This window comes from Sardina pilchardus, chromosome 5, assembly GCF_963854185.1.
Source record: "Sardina pilchardus chromosome 5, fSarPil1.1, whole genome shotgun sequence".
NCBI classification, from domain to species: Eukaryota; Metazoa; Chordata; class Actinopteri; order Clupeiformes; family Clupeidae; genus Sardina; species Sardina pilchardus.
The window spans coordinates 24,101,772-24,122,236 of NC_084998.1; the positions used below are offsets into that span (position 1 = coordinate 24,101,772).

Here is a 20,465-nt window from a genome sequence, read left to right on the forward strand (position 1 = left end):
ATCCTGACTAAAGACACCATACATGCCACGATACAAGCTATAAAATCAACCCCCCTCCCCTGCCCCCCCCTCGCCGTCCCCATATTGTCGGAGGCCAGTCCTGCAGATGGATGTTCTAGAGTGTTCCGGAGCGGAGCGTCTGGTCGGTGGGTCGGCGTCGTGCAGATGGCTGGGATTCCAGCTTGATGATCACACGGCCGCGCGTCTGCACTGACGAGGCCCTCGCCGGAGCAATCAGGCGCAAAACAAAGAGTAACGCTCACAAGACATGACCCTGTGACAGGGCAGCCCACCACCACCGCTCAGCTCCCCTCCTCCGCGGAGACAAATCACAAGAGAAGAATAGAAAACAACACAAAGACGTCTGGCCACAATGCTGATGAAATTAAATGGAGCCACTTAAGAAGCAGCCATGACCTTTTGATTCGCTCATTCTGTCTATCTTGACTCTTTATCTATATATCTAGCTATCAATCTATCTATCTATCTATCTATCTATCTATCTATCTATCTATTTATCGTTCTATCTATCTAATTTTGTCTCTCTTTTCTTCTCTTCATCTCCACTCCCTTCGCCTGTGTCTCAGTCGTTCCTTGTGCTGGTCTTTCCCAGGGAGGTAGTTTGGGAGGGGAAGTGGGAAAAGCTGAGTCGGGATGGAGAGCATCTGCACTACTGGCTCCTGATGAAGCGCACAGCTGCCGCTGCTCTGAGGGGAGAGACAGCAATGAAAGGCATCCACACACACACACACACACACACACACACACACACACACACACACACACACACACACACACACCTGCAGCAAGAAACACTCCTACACTATTGTACATTGCTTGGGACAGATTCAAGCCCAATTGCATTTTGGAGAAATAAAACGCAGTCAAACATGCAGGAGCACACATGTTCACGGACATACACATGCACACACGCACACACACACACACGCACGCACGCATGCACGCACACTCACACGAGCACACAAACATTCAATGTGTTTCGCCGTAATGAAGAATCAGGGAAATGTCAAATGAGAGTGCAATCAAAAACAAGTCATAAAGATTTTGATTACAAGTCATTCTTCACACTCCAGACTGATTAACTCATGTGATTTACAGCTACAGCAACCAGGGCCAATAAGCTTCTGCATTCCCCACTTAGGCAATATGATCCACTCGTGCACCACACCACCCTCTCCCCTACTCAAATCACTCAATGGCAGTGTGAAGGGTAAAAATCATCATAGTTCTCTGATATGCTGCCAGAGCCCAAGCCTAATCTGGGCACTTAGACGGCAGCCCAGCAGTCGGTCACTTCACACACGGGTGTCCGGCGTTAATATAAGAGTACACAAATGATAGCATGGACGTATGATATGATTTTAGACATGAATGTGTATGTGAACATGAGGTTATATGTCAACTTATTCAACAAGTATTAGTGCACACTAATGTAAAATAAGTAACTCCTTACTTAAAGAGGAACTATGCTATGATAGTCTTATTGAAGCTTATTTCACAGTAACTGGCAATTAATTGATATCAACGGTCTTGACACAGGGCCTATAATAAACAGGCCAATAAAATAACTAAAGCTATGCAGGTTCAGCGATTTCTTCACGGTTTTCTCGTTCTACACTTGCAGGTTTCTCTGCAGAGCTTCCCCTACAGCTTTAGCGTGTATGTTTTACAACACTCCTCAATCTGTCAGTCTGCCTTTTCATGAGCATGATTGCGAGGCTGAAGACTTTCTGTTTGTCAGTACCACCGACCCCGTGGTGGCACAGACTTGCAAGTGTGTTTTTTCCACTCACAGGCGCTATAGTGGGAAGCGAGACAGCCATCATTCAACCCGAAATAAATCAAGGCAGAGACTATTTGCACCCGGGTGTAAATAATGAACATTACTATTTACACCCGGGTGTAAATAGTGTAATAATCAACATTACTATTTACACCCGGGTGTAAATAGTGTAATAATCAACAATACTATTTACACCCGATGTCTAACATCCATGTTCTCTGTCAATAGGCCTGTGTATTTACCAGCTCTACAGTAGGCTAGGCCTAATAGTTTTGAACAGTTTTTAGCTGTTTTGCCATGTCTGGGTTACTTGGAAGTGATTATACAAATATTAGGGTAATGAGTGGTCATGTGGTAGCTTCATCAAAGACAAGCTACTTTAAAGAGTTGTTTTCTGAGTTGTATTCCAGGCAGCGCAGCCACTGTTGACTTAAAAACACTTAATCCTACTCCTAACCTTAACCCTAACCTTAACCTAACCTTAACCCTAACCTTAACCTTAACCCACGCCTAAGCGCCTTCCAGGCAGCGTTGGGGGCTCAAAGTCAAAACACAACCTTTCTAACAACTACTGAAGCCTACTTCTACTTAACTCTACTCATAACTGAAATAAAACCAGTAAATCTTTGACAGGTTCAAAAAGCACAAACTCTTATTTGCCGCGAGGTAACGTCATCTAAGAAAAAAGAAGTCATGGTGCGTACTTTGGCAGGCAAAAAAAAAAAATTAATCTGAGGTTCGAACCCAGCACCCCGAGCATGATAAAGCAGCCTCTTTACCGCTGCACTGTGCCCCGTCGAAGAAGGGTAGAATACTAATTATTGACTCACTTGTTGGGGTTGCTAGGTAACGGTAAACAAAACAAAAAGATCGTGTTTCTTGATTGTGCTTGCAAACGGACGGCTTTACCCGTTCACTGAATAAAGTTTGTGGAAATTTAGCACCACTTTACCATCTCAAATATAGTTTTAATAATCCTAACTTGTTAGATTTAGGTAGGCCATCTCCTGCCAAGATGGTCCCGCTATGTTGGATAGCACGCATTTCCGGTTTGGGTGCAAATAAGAAAATGCCTCCATTCCACTATTTACACCCGGGTGCAAATAATCACTCCGATAAATCAAATAACCATTCTAATGACTCCGAAGCTGATCGGTTAAGGCAAATTAAGCTAGTTCACCTCTAACAGGAACTCTGCTCAGTTAAGTGTGGATGAAGACGCAATAATGAGTAGGAGACGGTGGGGACAGCTGCACTGACGGCCACTACTACAGTACCTGAGACTAGAGCAGCGACAGCGTTAGCTCATTACTAATGGGCTCAGGAGGAGGATTACTAGCCGCACGATTCCACATCACCAACAAGGACAGCAGCGGGGCTTTTCAGGTGCTGATCTCCTAACTAACCATTGTCCGCATGCACACACACACACACACACACACACACACACACAGTAGAGACACACACTGTTAGACGGGGGGGTGAGTGTGTTTAATCATTCATCTGGGTCTTTAAAGGAAGGCACTTAGGACTAGTAGTTTACGGGAGCACATTCTCCATCACAGCAGGTGCTTAAATTGCACCCAGTAAAATGTAACAGCATTAACCCTTCTGAACTTTGCCTCTTAAAAGAGAGCTGCTGTGATGAACGCAGGCCCTGGGACACTTGTTTGGAATACTCTTGAGTTGACACTTCTTGTCAGAAGGTTTATCTCATGGGGGACTACTGTATGGTTGTAGTATACTGGTAAAACAGACTGAACCTAAACGAGAGCCACGTTCACACACACACACACACACACACACACACACACACACACACAGACAGACAGACAGACACACACACACACACAAATACTGATGTGTGAACAGACATAATCACCAACACACACATAAGCATACACAGCACTGACGCATGGACGACATGGGCATACATTTACACACACATTCTACACACACATCCACACACACACTATCATAATAACGAATGACCCAAGACAGAGCTTTTGACCTAGGAAGAACTTCCTCACTGTTGACCTTTGCTTTTTATGTCAAATGGAGATGTATGTTTTCTGCATGCGTCTCGTCCGTTTAGCCCAGTGGCCTCAGATGCTCCCTAAGACACATGACTGCGTCACATGGTTGCATTACCTCACCAACTTTACAGCAGTCACTGGGAAACGTCCATGTCAGCGCATTCTGATGCTGAGCTAACTTGGTCATTTTCCCTCTTTCTGCCTGGCCAAGGTCAACATATTGATTTGGATACCTATAAGCCCGTTGAACCTCGAGCGTAATTTCCTGTGAAATTTGCTGACCGCCTTGTTTTTTCCGTACTTGTTTCCAATCGGATCGTGTTCGGGTCACACAGTAAAGCAATTTGCTGGATTACGAAAACAAGCCTGAGCCATTGCTGACCTGCCATCAGTCCAGGCATTTGATTTCCGGAGCCGCTAAGGTCAGATGAGGCCTGAAGTAACTGCGAGGATAAACCAAATTAATGTGTTACAAACTTTTTCCATCACACATACCTACAAACACAGAGAAGGAGAGACAGACAGACAGAGAGAGAGAGAGAGAGAGAGAATTCCCACAGAATGTGGCATACAGGTGTGGAGAGAAAGGTCATTTTCATGGTCAGCTATGACCCACCCTCTGGCTGACCTCCGACCTCCGACCCCCGACCCCCAGTATCTCTGAGGCCCTGAAAGCTTCCACTTTACCACTTTCACCTCCAGCTCAACTCTCACCTAGACCACAGGCCTCCACACTTCTCAAAAAACTGTACCACAAGATACTGATCTCTGGACACATTTTGGGTGTGGACGTCCTTGTAAGAAGACAGAAAAAAAAGATTAAATGGCAAGACGATCGAGAGAAAGTGCTGTTCTGGCAGACAGACTGGGTACTATGGGCTGGTCAGGGAAGAGTTCAGACACAAGACTTAATGAGAAGGGAAGTACAACATTGTGACAGTTTAATGTGTGTGTATGTGTATGTGTATGCGTATGTGTGTGTGTACTCAGTCATGTATGTGTATGTGTATGTGTAGTCATTCATGTGTATGTATGTGTATGTGTATATGTTTGTGTGTGCCGTTACTTACAGTATGTGTGTGTGTGTGTATGTGTATGTGTATGTGTGTGTGTGTGTGTGTAGTCAATAACTGAAATTCCTATGAACAATGTCTCATCATTTTCAGTAGTAGTCGATGCCTTGTTATGAGAGAATTCTTAAGGAACACTTCCTTCAGTTGAACGGACTTGACACTTTTTTCTCGGAAAGGCCTGTGATGCCGGTGAGGGCCCTTTTCCATTACGTGCTTCCCCTCCAAACAATGCCAGTACGAACGCCGAGGGCCAGACGAAGACGTGATTTAGTGCACTTAACCCCCCCGTCTCTCAGAGGACCAAACACACCACACACACCCCGGGGGGCTCCGAGTTTGCCTTCCCCACCGCGACTGAACTGGCCAGAGGAACTCGTCACTGTGCTGGCCACCGCTGGCCTGTTATACCGACCACAGCAGCGTTCACACTCAAGGCACTAAAAATAACGTGAGAGGTGGTGTGTGGGGTGAGCACGTACTGTAGCGTGTATCCTCTTCCTGCTCCAAAAAAACCGACGCTAACACAAAGCTAACAGGACTCTCTCTATCGCCCTGTACTCTTTGACAGGCTCGTGTTTACTGAACCACAGTGGACGTCTGCTGCCGCGTCTGTGTGAAATATTGGCCTGTCCTCGTCGACGCCAAGCAGCATTTCGGCGGCTGCGAAAACACTCAAGAAAGGATTCCATCTCCGCCAGGCCTACAGGCAGTGCAGCGTGGCTCCCTGCGTGTGAGCGGCTGGTTTTGAATTTCAATTAGCGTAGTGTTGCTCAGGGACAAATTAATTAAACACAAAAGAAAGTGGGGGTGGGGGGGGGGAGCAGACTGAAAAAACGCTCTACGAAAAAACAAAGTAAGGTGCACCCATACCACACATTCTGTGGCTTTTGAATATGGATTTGACAGCCAAATAAGAAGGAGACAAACAGCACACGAACACATGGCTTCTATGGTGTGTGGTGGTGACGTGCATCACGCTCCATAATTGACCTACATTCGGCATCGCAGGAATGGTGTTTGATGCGAAAGGGAAAAAGGGGGGAAAAATGCATTATGGATTGGGAAGACTCATTAAGCTCGTGGCTTAAGGACATGGCCACAACAGCTGGACCCCTCCTGGACTGGACTGGACGTCTGCGTGTCTTTATTAGGATGGTCGGACATGATAATCCCTCCTGTAATAATCTCTTTATTACAGATTTGTTCATCGGAGGGTGTGTGTGTGTGTGTGTGTGTGTGTGTGTGTGCACAAACCTCTGGGGGCGTCGAGGTCTGAGGGTCGGTCGTGTGTGAGACGACGAGCCCCGAGAACGGAGCGCAGATTAAACGGGAGCAATACAAGGAATGCCCCCATTTCTGTGTATACACACACACACACACACACACACACACACACACACACACACATGCGCGCGCGCACCGATACCCTTTGTAAGTATGATACTCTGGGAATAGCCCCTCCCCCTGGTTCTGCACATGTACACTCTCACTCGCACTTACACACACACACACACCATCACACCATGCACACACACACACACACACACAAACACACACACACACGCACATTGTTTCTCTTTGTTCTCAGCCCAGGCACTCAGCTGGATGCCCTCATACTGGGTGATTCCCCCAACATACACACACACACACACACACACACACACACACACACACACACACACACACACACACACACACACACACACACACACACACACACACACACACACACTCTGTCATTCACCCCCAAGGCTTTTCTACTTTATCTGGGTCTCTCTCACCCCCACTGAAGAAAATGCTTGCACAGGCATTCATAGTAACCTGCCATATTAGATAGCCAGTGTTTCTCCCCCCTGCAGATCCCTTGCTGCTCTCCTCTGGTGTCCAGTGTGAGTATGACTGGTGCAGGTGCCGTCCCTTTGCCACTCTCTCCATACAGATTAACAGACCTTCTCACACTTTGATTTTGTCAATTTTATCGTCCATATGTCGCTTATATTCTATGGCATGTCAAACCCCTTCAAAATTCCTTTATTTGGGAAATAACACCCCTGTTTTTTTCTGTCTCTTTCCTTCACTTTCTCTCTGTGTCCAAATCTCATTCTCTTTCTCTCTCACTTTCTCTATGCGTCCACCTCTCTCTTTCTCTCTGTCTCTCCCTGTCTCCCTCTCTCTTTCTCTCCCTGGCCTCCTCCCCTGGCCCTGCCTCTCTCCCAGAGAAAGCCCCAGGCCTGGAGGAGAGGGGGCGACCCCGCGGCCGAGTCTCCCAGTCTGCATTCGTCACACTGGGGTAGCTCACTGACAGGCCCTGGGCCATCCATCAGCCACACTGACAGCAGTGGCACACACACACACACACATACACTGATTAGCACTCGACACACAGGCTCCTGCACACACACCACCACACATGCACACACATGCAGAAACGCACTAACACACATGTGCATTCATAAGCACACACACACACATACACACAGACACAGACACACACACACACTGCCAGCAAAGCACATTTGTTACACACTCTGTGACCTTTTTAAAACATGTACATCAACTGGGGTTTGATTTAGGGGGAAATCCAATCAAGCAATTGAATGGCTCATGGCTTACATTAGCCATTATTCAATTCCCATTAGGCATTATTGATTCAGTCTTACATTTCCTATCTGAAAAAAAAAAATACATAAAAGGCTTCAGTACTAGGTCACGTTGGTCAAATTCACCTCCACCATTCACAGCTATTGTTTACATTTCTGACGAGACTATCAGTCTTAATCTATTTCACACAGGGCAGTTAGTATCTGTCTATTCGGTTTCGATTTGAAGTCTTTCATCTGCCAGCCTTGTTTGGATATGTCCTTTGGGTCTTTTCAGAAGACTAAGATCAGAGAGAAGAAATATACTGGGGCACTCACAACGTGCATGAGAGCGCATGTCTGTCTGAGTGTGTTTTGCGTGTACATGGGTATCTGTGTGTGCGTGTGTGTGTGTGTGTGTGTGGGTGCGTCTGGTGAGTCAGCAGCAGTGTGTGTGAGCTGACAGGCCTGAGACTCCCGTCAGAGACACACACGGGCGGCAAGTTCCTGTCCAGACCTCGCCGGCAGTCGCAGAAATCTGTCTCTCCAGCGCCTCAGACACGGATGGCATCACCTCTCAGTGCCCTCCCCACACACACACACACACGCACATGGACACACACACACACACACACACACACACACACACACACGCACACACACACACACAGCACCTGTCCAACCACCTTCCTCAGAGGGAAGCAAAGCGCTCTAGTAGCACTTTCAGAAAGGAAATGAGCCTGGCATGTTTGGGCTTTTAGGAAAACACCGTGCCTCCCTGGATGCAAAAGAGGCAAGACAGTGCAAAACAGGAAACCACCACGTGCGGCTACGAAACTTGACCTTGTACAGTCAGCTGTAATAATCGCCGTACCTCATCGCTCTGAGAGACCTCAATGACCCACCGTGCTATAGCACTCCAGTGGTGGGCTAAGCACAAAACCACACAATTTGTGTCACATTGGAAAGTCCAACTCAAGATGGTGGAAAAGAAAAAAACAGGGGGGTCAACTCCTGTCAGCACTCAGGCGTCACATACGCAAGCCTCTCAAGGCTTAACGAGGTTATCAAGCCGAGAGCACTATTTGCTGTGTGTGTGGAGCCAAAGGCAAACCCCATAATTTGGACTTTCTTGGGGTAATTAAGGCAATGTCACGTCTGACGTTTGGGGGGCTTGAGAGCTCTCATCAGGGCTGGCTAATGACAGGATGGCTCGTGTGTACCACCAAACACCAGTCACGTCGGCCAGCCACTCCACTGATGGAGGCTGCTTCTGCTGCTCAGCAAAGCCTGGAGTGGGACAAGTTAACATGTCACGAAACCCACAACTGACAGAGGAACTGCTTGACAAAGAGAGAGGTAGCGAGAGAGAGAGAGAGAGAGAGAGAGAAAGAGGGGAGAGAACCTATCATGGTCACCATTTGACAGTCAAGGTTCTTTTTAAGTGTGAAACTGGAATTCAGTTAGATGGATATTTGGCCCAAGAAGGCACCAACCAAACTATATTCGCACTGATACAATGCCATGGTTGTCATATATTACTTCTGCAAGGCTTGGTGCCCTTAAGCAGTTAAGCAACACCGGGGATTTGCCCTTTAGCAAAGTCAGGAACTTGGCAGGAGCGATGCCTGCATGGCCACAAAGGACGGCGGACTAATTCACTCAGTGGCTTCAGTGAATCAGATCAGCATGCGCACACACACACACACACACACACACACACACACACACACACACACACTGGTGCGATGCCACTAGCAGCTCCAGGCTCCATCTGACCTCACCATTCATTTCATGTCTGGAAGCCCCTGACATAAGAGTAGGCTACAACACTTCCCTAAGTCAGAGCAGAGCAGAGCATTTCAGTTTGCCTTGCTGCTCAGCTCAGCTTTTGGCTCTTCCTCTCACTCCTCTCTCTCTTTGTGTGTGTGTGTGTGTGTGTGTGTGTGTGTGTGTGTGTGTGTGTGTGTGTGTGTGTGTGTGTGTGTGTGTGTGTGTGTGTGTCATGTTTGTTTTGTACATCCTCTGGGAGGGTGGTGGAAATTTCAGGTAATGTATGTAACAGCGGTGAACCATAAGCTAACAAGGTGACCAATGTTTGGGCAGCTCCAATAACTTCTGTAATGAAATGTTTGTAAATACTGTGAAGAGGTGAGACATTATTTATCAGATCCCCGCCGGTGGCGTGCCGTGGTTGGATTTTAAAACGGAGGCAGGTAGCAAGAGCATCTGCGCAAACGCAAACTTAATCCTTTGCTAGGCAACTTAACCTACAACATGAGAACATTGTACCCCAGCACAGAACACCCCATTAGCTGTTTCCCTGACTCTCCAATTGACGACCGAGCTGGGACAGTGTGTTTGAGACAGTCCCATCGGGATTGCCTGTCTACGCCGCTACGGGAGAGAGCCAGGCGACACAACAAAGTGCAAAACGATGCCCCGCGATGTCATGTGTCAAAGCTCCATCTACCTCTTCATGCCAAAAAAAGACGTAGGGGATTATCTTACTTTTCAGTGCCTGGATTAACGCCTTTCCATCCTTGATCAGCTCCTTGATAAACTTATTGGTCTTGTCCAGTTCCAGTTCGTGAGACTTAAGCCTGTCTCGGAACTGTGGACTGTCCAGATAGCAGTCGCTGAACTCCAGAGCAGGCAATCCCATGTTTGCGCGCTGTCCAAAAGCCACAACAAAGTCTTCGAAGTAGGTAGAAACCTTTGGCTTATGATGCTCTCCCCACCAGCAGAAGCACAGGACCGAATGCCAAAAGTAGATGTATTTTTTAACTTAGCAATGTGCACTCTACATACTCAGAAGCACTCTATACACATCCACTGTTTAGCGAACGAGGATCTGGCTGCTAATAGAAAAAAAGAAAAATTCCAAACCGCATCGCAGAATTTCAAATCGGGAGAAACCGAAGCCGATGCCACTGTGTGGCAAAAGTGCTTAGTGGATGTTTATGTCCAGGCTGTCCGCGATTGCAGGTAAACTACTGCATTCCTCATGACAACGTCATATTGCCCAAGCACGGGGAGGAAGAAGAAGGGGGAAAAAGCGAAACGCGGTAATTGCGGAATCCTCCCTGGGCGTTTAAAACGTAGAGCTCTTTCTTCAGCACTGGCGCCTGTACCAACCTACCCTGAACCAGATTATCGAGTGATTGATCCAGACTCCGACCAATGGCCTTCCAGCATGACAGAGCGGTTTGAGAGGGGATGTCGCGCACCGAGTAGGATCGGTCACAAAAGGATTGGTTGGTCAAGAACAATGATGTCATTTCAACGCGGGGAATTCATGTAGCTATGCTAAAGCATGAATAGATACACATCCGCATTTAAATGGCAACCCTAGAAGACGAAGACAGCGATTTATTGATTTACAATGAACTTTCTGGAGCTTGAGTCATTGCTGTTATACTTTATTAAGTGTTTTTGTTTGATTGCATTTGTCACCATTTCTGGGGCGTTCTGTCAAGAAGAAGGTTTTGTAGAATAGTTTCTGAGCATTTCTTCATTAGTGGGATGCAACTGTGAATAGGTTGCTGAAAGGAAGTTTTTTTTAGCCAGGAATTAAAAAAATGTATATGGTTGAGGTTTATTTTCTGTGGGTAGGCGTCTCAGAAATAGGCATGCAACTTCCTTTCAGAAAGAAAAAAGAAGAAACAAGAAAAAAGGGAAGCGTGTGTGTGTGTGTGTGTGTGTGTGTGTGTGTGTAAGAGAGAGTGTGTGTTTGTAGAGCTCTTCAAGATTCCTATGCCAAGCTATGCCTTCAGAATACATTCTCATTTATTAATGTGTAACATGCACTATTAGTCATCCACTGTCACTCTTTGTCCGTTTAATGTGGGCCACTATCAAGAGAGAGCTGACACTGCTGTAAAAATACACCCCCTCCTCTCTGGCCAGAGAGAGAAACAATAGAGAAACAACAGGCTTGCTCTGGAACACAGTGATCTATAGTTCTCTCATACAGTTACTGCAGCTGGACCGATGGGAATAGGCTATCCAAAAAAAAGTGAATAGCCGCCTCGGTCTGTGATGGCAATTGGGGTGTACTGGCATTCTGAGTCTAGTTTTGAGCAAAAGCCATGTCCCACGCCTGGGGTATTTCCGCGTAATTGGTTTACATGATAGCACACACACACAGTATACTTAGTCTCATGTGCCTTATTTTTATTTTTTTTATTATTCTTATTCGATTCATCTGGTATTGATCACAAATGCTTGTCAAGGCTCTATCTATATTGGCCTACTGCACAGTGCTTTCCAACAGGTTGAGTCACTACAGATGTGGTTCAGCCCACAGGTAGTCATTCCAAAACACATGTAGCTTAGTGTTTTAAGGTCAAAGATTTGCTAAAAATGTGGTCATACCCTTTCACTTGTACAGTTATTTCTTTCACTTCCCTATAGTAGAAGGAGTAGAGAGTTCATCATTGTTTGAGCAGAAAGACATTGAGTACAATAAGCATTTCTTTATTTTACAGTATACCATTGTCTTTGTGTGTCTGTTGGTTCCTTTTTCATTTCCGAAAACAAAAACAATGTCTTATTGAGGCCCCACAACAGTGTCTCGGCTCAGTGTTGTTTGAAATAACAGTATTTTTGATCTGCACCTCCCAAAACGTCTACATACATGATACACACACACACACACACCAACACACACACACACACACACACACACACACACACACACACACAGTATACATACAAGTATACAATATGAATATGTAGCATCACGCCCATTGCAAATCCAAATGAATGAACTGTAGGTGTATAATGTGGGTCTGTACACCTAACTCCTGATTACTCACTCATCCTCAGTGGGAGATGATTTACCGTATTTGGGACACAGCGGTTCAAAGATTCAAAGATGGAGAATGGTCTGAGCTTGACCAGCCCATCCACAACGTCACTGCAATTCCATGTAAAGTGGGAGAGTTGTCATCTCCTGGTGGACGAGCTGAAGGGGGAAAGCTGGACAGACAGGACTTCACTTCACTAGTGGTGAGTCATTCCTGGAGAATGCAAGTTACCAGCGGACATCAGACTATACACTTGGGAGGACCCCCCCCCCCCCCCCCAAACACACAGACACACACACACACACACACACACACACACACACACACACACACACACACACACACACGTGCACAAGCAGGCACTCACACAGGGACCCAGGCCAGACACAGACTTTCTCTCTCACACACACACACACACACACACACATACGAACATGCACTCACATAGACACATTCCCACAGAGGCACATGCCAGATACAGATTTACGCACACAGACACATACACACTGAATCACACACACACAAAGGATCCACATTCTTCAACCATGATAGCCGGCCCTGATCCAGTATTAGGGTGGCGTGTGTGTGTGTGTGTATGTGTGTGTGTGGGGTGGGAATAGCTTGGACCGGGGGACACAGAAGGCTTTGTCCTCCGCCAGCATCAAGCTGTGTGGACGACCGCGCGACAGCTTTCCTCCCCGGGGAACAACAACGACAGAAACAAGAAGCAAGCCGGCGACAGCCTCGAGGGAGCACAGCACAGGAAGCAGCATCAGAGCGGACACACACACACACACACACACGCAGCATCAGGGCAGCACAGCACAGGAAGCAGCATCAGAGCTGACACACACACACGCAGCATCAGGGGAGCCGAGCCGTGCCACGCCCGCCCGCCCACACCAGTCTCCGCTCGCTCTCCCGCCATGATCTCACACGCCGTCCATCTGAGCTCCGGGAGGGAGAGAGACTGACACATGAGAACTTCACCGAGGCCTCCATTACTTTTGTTGTCATAGCCCCCGGGCCTTCTTCTCCTCCACATCCTCCTCCTCTGTCATACAGTGAGAGTTGTAATATCTCTCTACCCCCCCCCCCCCCCCTGGGTGTCATGTGAAAAGAGATACAAGTGCATCGGGGGGGGACGTTTCGCTCATGTGTCCACAGGCATGGGCTGTGTCTCAGCAGGAGGAAATTGCAGAGTTTGCTGTAATTTCCCTCGAGGAGTGAAGAGTGCTTCTACATCTTCCTTGCCGTCTGAGGCCACGGTTCAGTGGTCTTTACTGCCACCGTGTGGCTGAAAGTGTCTATACACCTTTAACGGTGGCATGGTCTAGTTCAAGACCGAATTGAAGCAATAGAAGAAGGCTCGATAAACCCTCAAAACATTACAATTCTGTGTAATTGGAAGGAGACCCATCATGAGTGTGGAGGGTTGTGGGTCTGGGACTGTTCTGGCACAACTGTTCTGGACTGTTCTGTGCCTTCTGGACGTGCCATGGGCCTAATTCAATGAAATACAGATGAAGGAAGATGCCTGCTTGATAACCCTGTGAAATGCTTGCGATGGTTGGTGATATTTTCTGCCCGCAAAGGTTTAGTTGTTCTGTTGGTTGCTTTGTGTCTGATAGTAAATACGCTTGGTTGTTAATTGGCTAGTCCCCTGCCTATGGCACTAAGAATTGAACACTTCTCCAGTGTATCTGAAACTCTAATTGCTATGTTAAGGTGGAACACAGGCATAAGGGTTTCAGAATGTTCTTAAATGTTGTATTGATATGTCTTACTTCTGCATTAAGTGTTATTACAAGTGTATATTGGCTTTAAAGACCCTTCTTTTCGTTGAATCCTGGTAATAAAATTATCTTTGCAGCTGGATGACTGGGTAACCTTGCCATTTATCATCTGAGAAAGACCCTAAGATCAATAAAAAATACTTTTGTTTGTATTCAGTGACTTTGCCAATGTTGAGCTGGCCTGTCTCCACTTTTTATTGCATATTTGCTTTTATTTTTATTGCTCCCAGTTACACTCTCACTGGGATTATTATAAGTGAAATTGGATCTGGATGCAGCAAACTAGTAATGAACCTTTAGTTTTCATAAACATGCTTTTTAACATTACTGGGCAGTTTAGAGTCTACATTTTTCAGGAAAATGTTGACTTAAAAGGTCTTGTTGTTCTTTCTTTTTGCAATTACATATGCCTGTGGGAGCTACTAGTGACAATTTGTCATTGTCTACTGTCCCTGCTAGTCTGTCTTTGATCACCTATGAAAGACATTATATCAGTTGTGGATCAGCACAAATCATTAAGATTTTTGGCCATTGCTTATTAGTAATATTTTTTTTGTACAGTATTCTCTCCAAAAGACAGTGACAAAGGAACATGGTTGATATGGAAACGGGAGTAAGAACCTCCCAAGGGAGTCTGGCCTATGGGCCCTTGGGATGTTCCATCTGACAAACCAGGCCCTTGGTCTCTTATTCTGAGTTTGAGAGGGTTCAGAAGGCCTATGACTTTTCAAATATAGTCCTGTGTTCGTACTCCCAAGGCCTGTTTCTTCCGTCACTTGCCTTTTTGATCTCTGTTTTAAAATGGCAGGCTCTACAATGGAATGCATACTTTACCCATAAGAGGTCAACCGACTTGTATACAACAATACTCAACAAAACACAATGGGTGTAGTTCTCCAATAAAGTTCACCGAGGAACGAATGTGTCATGACATTTGACATCATTCATGTCTGATGCCCTTGCGCTGGATCTGCTGACACAAGTTATTCTCCCTGAATCAGACGGTTTTCAGTGACCAGATGACTAAAAATGGTATACTTTGTAATTGTGCAATTGGGACCGTGCACATGTGTATAAACAATAAAGTCAAAGGTGTCAAACCTGACAGTAGGCCTACAGTATACAATTGTATAACCCACTGGCTGTGGAAATTCTTTTTTCTGGCTTTTCATGACTTCTCAAAGCCATAATGAGTCGACTTTGTTTGGCTAGATGCATGTTACTGCAGTATAATTATTAAAGCCATAACTCAAATACTAATACTAAACACCTCTGATGCAGTTTCACAGTTTTTTATAAGAATAAAATGAATATGCAGATTCCCAACTGATCTAGTTTGCCCAGTATTTATGATACATATTTGACATTTCAAATACAAAATAATATTTTGTCATTAGTATTTCATTTTGTTAAAGAAAATTCATATATATTTTGTATCAAAATACTGTAGGTATCAGCCTATATTTTTGTAGTTTAAAAATACTGCCAAATACTTTTGGCAAAAAAATATAAATCATGAATCATGAACATAAATCACGAATCAGAATCAAAATACTCACCTCTCACACCAACCTCAAGTTTCTCGAGAACTTTAATCATCCAATCGGAAAACATGTGGCTGTTGCTAAACTACAAAACACAAACCTACAATCAGTCAACAGATCAACTATGCTGACATCTCACACCCTAAATACTGAATCAGAGATGTGCTCATAAAGTCAAAACCGAACTTGTCGTGTAGTGCAAACTTAACCATCGAACTTATAAAGAGCTACAGAATGTGGGCTTTAAAGCAACACAATGCAGTTCTATAACATTAAAATAATTGACACATCATATAAAAAATGAAGTCTTTGATATTGTCAATGCATGCCCAGAATGATTGATAATGCAGTGTGTACACTGTTGATCGGGTAAGATCATGACCCCCGTCAGTTGTTTTTTTACTAACTGGGTACCATGTAAGCGCTAAATGGTGTTATATATTGATACCAAGGGAATGTGGGTTTTTCATTGTGTTGCTTAAGGTGATACTGTAGATGAAGCAACTTTTTGAGCAATGTGTTTCAGGGCAACCGCATAACCAGTTCCATGTGTTCCGACTGGATGATTAAAGTTCTCAAGAAAAAGCTGATTGTTTTGATAGTAAAGTTTTCAAAAAACTTTGTGTGTGTGTGTGTGTGTGTGTGTGTGTGTGTGTGTGTGTGTGTGTGCGCGCGCGCGCGCATGCAACCTGCACATTACTCATGGCACTGGTGTGGGGAAATGTTTAAGTCAGCGCCTACATTCATTGCTCTGTCTGCACTTTTATCACATCACCAAGACTATTGATTTTACCCAAACATGCCAGTATTTATTCATGGGTTTCATCAAGTCCCTTTTCACAGGTGTACAAAATCAAGCACCGTGATTATCAATAGGCTACAGACTGCATGGTCCTTGACCTTGATTAATGCACCTGTGGAAAGGGACCTGATGAACCCCATGAATAAAACACAAAAATGCAGACTTATGAAGTATTTTGAAACAATATTTTGAATTTTCTTCAACCCTTAAATACAAATTACAAAATGCTATTTTGCATTTGAAATGTGTATTCCAAATACATGTATCATAAATACTGCCCATCCCCAGGGATTTAATATTTTATTTTAAAATACATGTTGATGATTTTTTGCCCATTCCTGCCAATTAGTCTATAGCCTACCTTTAATTCAGCCAGAGTAAATGCCTTATTGGGGACCAAACCATGAGTTATTATCCATCTGATGAAGTATGAAGCACTGAAATAGGCTAATAGCACATCCTTGTAAAGTGCAGGAGTGGGGGGCCCAAATGTGAGGTAATGCAGGCAGTGAATTCTAAAGAACACGGCAACATTCCCATTTACAGTAAGATTTGCCATGGAAGCTTCCTGAAATGATGGCACAGGCATCGTTATCGTATGTTTCTTGTATTGTCTTCATGTTTCTCCTTTACATATTTCTCGGGGCAGAGGGCACTCGAGCAGCCAATGGCAGAGGAGATCGAGTGGGACCCAGCCTGTTTCCCGGTGAATCCTCCCTCGCCAGCGCCCGTCACAGTGAGCTAAACGGTAAATATAGCTCAGTGGTGGCCTACGGGCACGGGGCCAGTGACGCAACTGTTTCTCCGAGTAGCCTAACGGAGTACAAATACCAGCCACTGGTACCGAGGTCCCGAAGGGCACAGTAGCTAGTCTACAGTTGGGCACACAAGATTTGACCTTTTCATTCCGACATATTCTGGAGACATTTTGGCGCTAAATTTGACAGTTGGTTTGGGTTCTTGAAAGCCTGGGGTTGCTTATTGTTTCAATTTCAGTTATTATTTGAGAAGACCGAGAAGGACATGCCAGCTCATCTCACACTCCTGGTAAGTCACTGTCTGTCCTAGACGTTCTTTAGCAATTTGCACGTAGCCTACCGGTGTTCGCACCCCCGAATCCTCGTCTCCCCCCGCGGGATATGTCTGGCACTCCAGTACCATTTCCAGTTAAGATGCGTTCATTCTCCTCGGCCTGGGACTCGAGAAAAGCAGTCTGCTGTGTGTGTGTGTGTGTGTGTGTGTGTGTGTGTGTGTGTGTGTGTGTGTGTGTGTGTGTGTGTGTGTGTGTGTGTGTGTGTGTGTGTGTGTGTGTGTGTGTGTGTGTGTGTGTGTGTGTGGGTAGGCCTCGCATTCCTCCTGTGGCTTATTTTCCTGAAGCGGGCCCTGATGGCTTTCCAAGACATTCCGGATGTGGAGATTGGCAGAGGCTGAACACACACCAGATAGTAGGGGAGCAGAGAGCACTGGCCACAGTACTGTTGCACCTTCGGCTCTAGTACTGATCAGCTGACAGCTGTGTTCTGTTGTACAGCACTGGGAAATCAAGTGCAATGAACTGATGACATATCCGGAGGTCAACAGTTTGGCTGAGGATGCAGCGGCCCAAGGGACATTGGTCATTGAGGGGATCTTTGTCCAGACATGTCTTGACACAGGGTAACTTCAACAGACTAAACTTTGTCTAAATGAAGGAGGACTTTCCTGGCATTTAATATGTCTGATTTAGGCCTATCTGTTTTTTTTTTATTTCAAGAATACAGACAAAGTAAATGCAGGGTGAAGCACTACACCAACACCAATTATTTGAGACTTGGCAAAAATGACGTTCTGTCTGCGATTACTGTCTGTTGAGTCAGTTAGGCTACATACCAGTAGGCAGGGCTACAGTTTATAACGGTGAACCCTGCGCGCAGTTACGGCATCGTCGAGCATCTCGGAAATACAATACCCGGAGGGCCATGTACGGCACGTCTGCCTACGTAATCGAATAATAAGGCGGTGTTATGGGAATTGCATATATTACTGTTCTCACTTCGGGCATGACTGAAACAAGACCCAGGTGCTCAATAGAAATAACTGTATTGACGTATCGTGACTTTGTTTCAGCCTCAGCGCCATTTACCGGGCACAGGACGTCCTGAATCACTTTACAGAATGACAGAGGGGGAAATTACTGTTCTCCACTTGGGGCCAGAGAAATTTGAGCCCAGCCATCCTGACCATACAGCTTTAAAAAGACTCTACTGTAAGAACGGAGGACACCATCTCCGATTACAGCCGGACGGAACTGTCGACGGCAGTCGAAACGAAAGCGACTTGAATAGTAAGAATTGTTACTACACTATTACTAGTGTTTTCACCATAGACCGCATAGAACATCTTCTCAAGGACATATTTGACCAATGAGTGAGCTCAACCATGCATACAATAGGCTATATGTTTCATGTGTATAATATTATATAAAACATTTTAAAAAAACTCAAATGAGTATACTATAGCCTACTTTTATATAACAAATAGGCCTGTAATATTTAATGTATAATATAACATGATATAATAGGTAAGTGTATTTTATTATAGGCCTATGCAATACAACTTAAGGCCTATCATTTAGTAGAACTTTCTTGTAGCCTTGACTTATACATCCTCATCATTTTATTAATCTTTTCCTGCAGCTGTGTTGAGAGTGCAGGCTGTCAGTCTTGGAGTGGTGGTCATCAAAGGCCATAATACTGGACTTTATCTGGCAATGGACAAGAATGGACGGCTATACGGATCGGTATGTGTTTCGAAATTCAGTAACACTTCTAGAACTTTGAGTTAAATTTCACATTCACTGGTGAAAAAAAAAAAAAAAAAAAGCAGTAGGCTAATATGAAAAAAGTACTTGCAAGTCGATGTTAAACACTATGGTCTTACCAACATACCTGATGAGGTACACAATGTCAGGTTTGAGGTAGTAGTCTCCTGAAGCATTTTGTGCGGTGTCTTGACTTGTTTAATGATGCTCAGTAGGCATTATGATTCATAGTAAGTTGAAGAGGAGCATTGGAAAGTTTCAAATAATCTGATCCGAGTTTCCCAATCTTGTGCAGCTGTCGCTCAATGACGAGTGCTACTTCCTGGAGCATATGGAGGAGAACCACTACAACACGTACAGGTCGAACAAATACAGAGATGGCCAGTGGTATGTGGGGCTGAAGAAGGATGGCCGTGCTAAAGTGGGACCCCAAACCAGCCTGGGCCAAAAGAGCGTCATGTTCCTGCCTCGGCCACAAGGGGGCAGTTCAGTGCTGTGATTCAGAAGGCAGGCTGTGAAGAGGCCTCGCCAAGAGCCCTACAGTGATGGTCTACTACTTCACACATCGACATTGTAAATACTTTGTACAACATTGTCACTACACTGCTATCTACAATGCATTTAATGTCCAATGCCATACAGTATTTCCAGTAGGCCCATATGCCAGGTCACATAACTGACATTTCATTTGAATGTGTTCAGTGTACATTAGGCTGCCTTCTGCCACTAATATTGGGAACCTGTGCATAGCCATGCTGCTTATCAGCATATCAGCATTGTGTTTATTTTGTATAAGAATATTAGTTATTTATAATGTTATTTATATATATTTTTTGTTTTTTTATTAACATAATTTATAAGAACAAACATACATTTTTAATTATGTCAGCTATTTATTAAAACCAGGATCAAATGGTATTTTTGACCAAACAATCAAAAAGGTGGCATCAACCTTTTTCTTGTGTAGTAATACATATTGTATTCAAATGTAACTTTCAATAAAAGCAATTATTAATTTGTATTTGGCATTTTATACCTTTTGCTACTCCTGAATTGATCTGGTTGAAAAACACTGAAGTGTTTATTTATATAATGTATTTAGATAGATAGATAGATACTGTAGATAGATAGATACTTCATTGATCCCTTAGGGGAAATTCATGGTCCCAGCCGCTTACAGTACACAACGCATTACACCACACACAACATACAATGTAGAC

The 20,465-nt window shown here is 44.8% G+C and overlaps 2 protein-coding genes across 3 annotated transcripts in view; one reads left to right on the top strand and one right to left on the bottom strand.

Annotated features, from left to right (window-relative positions):
- LOC134080525 (rho GTPase-activating protein 26-like) overlaps nucleotides 1-10,653 on the bottom strand; it is a 65,918-nt gene extending 55,265 nt beyond the window's left edge. Inside the window, exon 1 of the mRNA XM_062537022.1 lies at nucleotides 10,004-10,653. Within this exon, the coding sequence (XP_062393006.1) occupies nucleotides 10,004-10,157 (154 nt within the window). The 5' untranslated portion in view covers nucleotides 10,158-10,653. The remainder of the gene's footprint in view (nucleotides 1-10,003) is intronic.
- A 6,577-nt stretch (nucleotides 10,654-17,230) lies between these two features.
- Nucleotides 17,231-20,083, top strand: LOC134079605 (fibroblast growth factor 1-like). 2 transcript variants are annotated; one of them, XM_062535700.1, is made up of 4 exons: nucleotides 17,231-17,492; nucleotides 18,552-18,768; nucleotides 19,121-19,224; nucleotides 19,541-20,083. In XM_062535700.1, the coding sequence occupies exons 1-4, from the start codon at nucleotides 17,469-17,471 to the stop codon at nucleotides 19,742-19,744; spliced, it is 549 nt and encodes a 182-aa protein (XP_062391684.1). In that variant the 5' UTR covers nucleotides 17,231-17,468; the 3' UTR covers nucleotides 19,745-20,083. The 2 variants fall into 2 exon arrangements, with proteins under 2 accessions (XP_062391684.1, XP_062391685.1); XM_062535701.1 differs by lacking the exon at nucleotides 17,231-17,492 and adding an exon at nucleotides 17,631-18,101.
- Nucleotides 20,084-20,465: the final 382 nt, after the last annotated feature.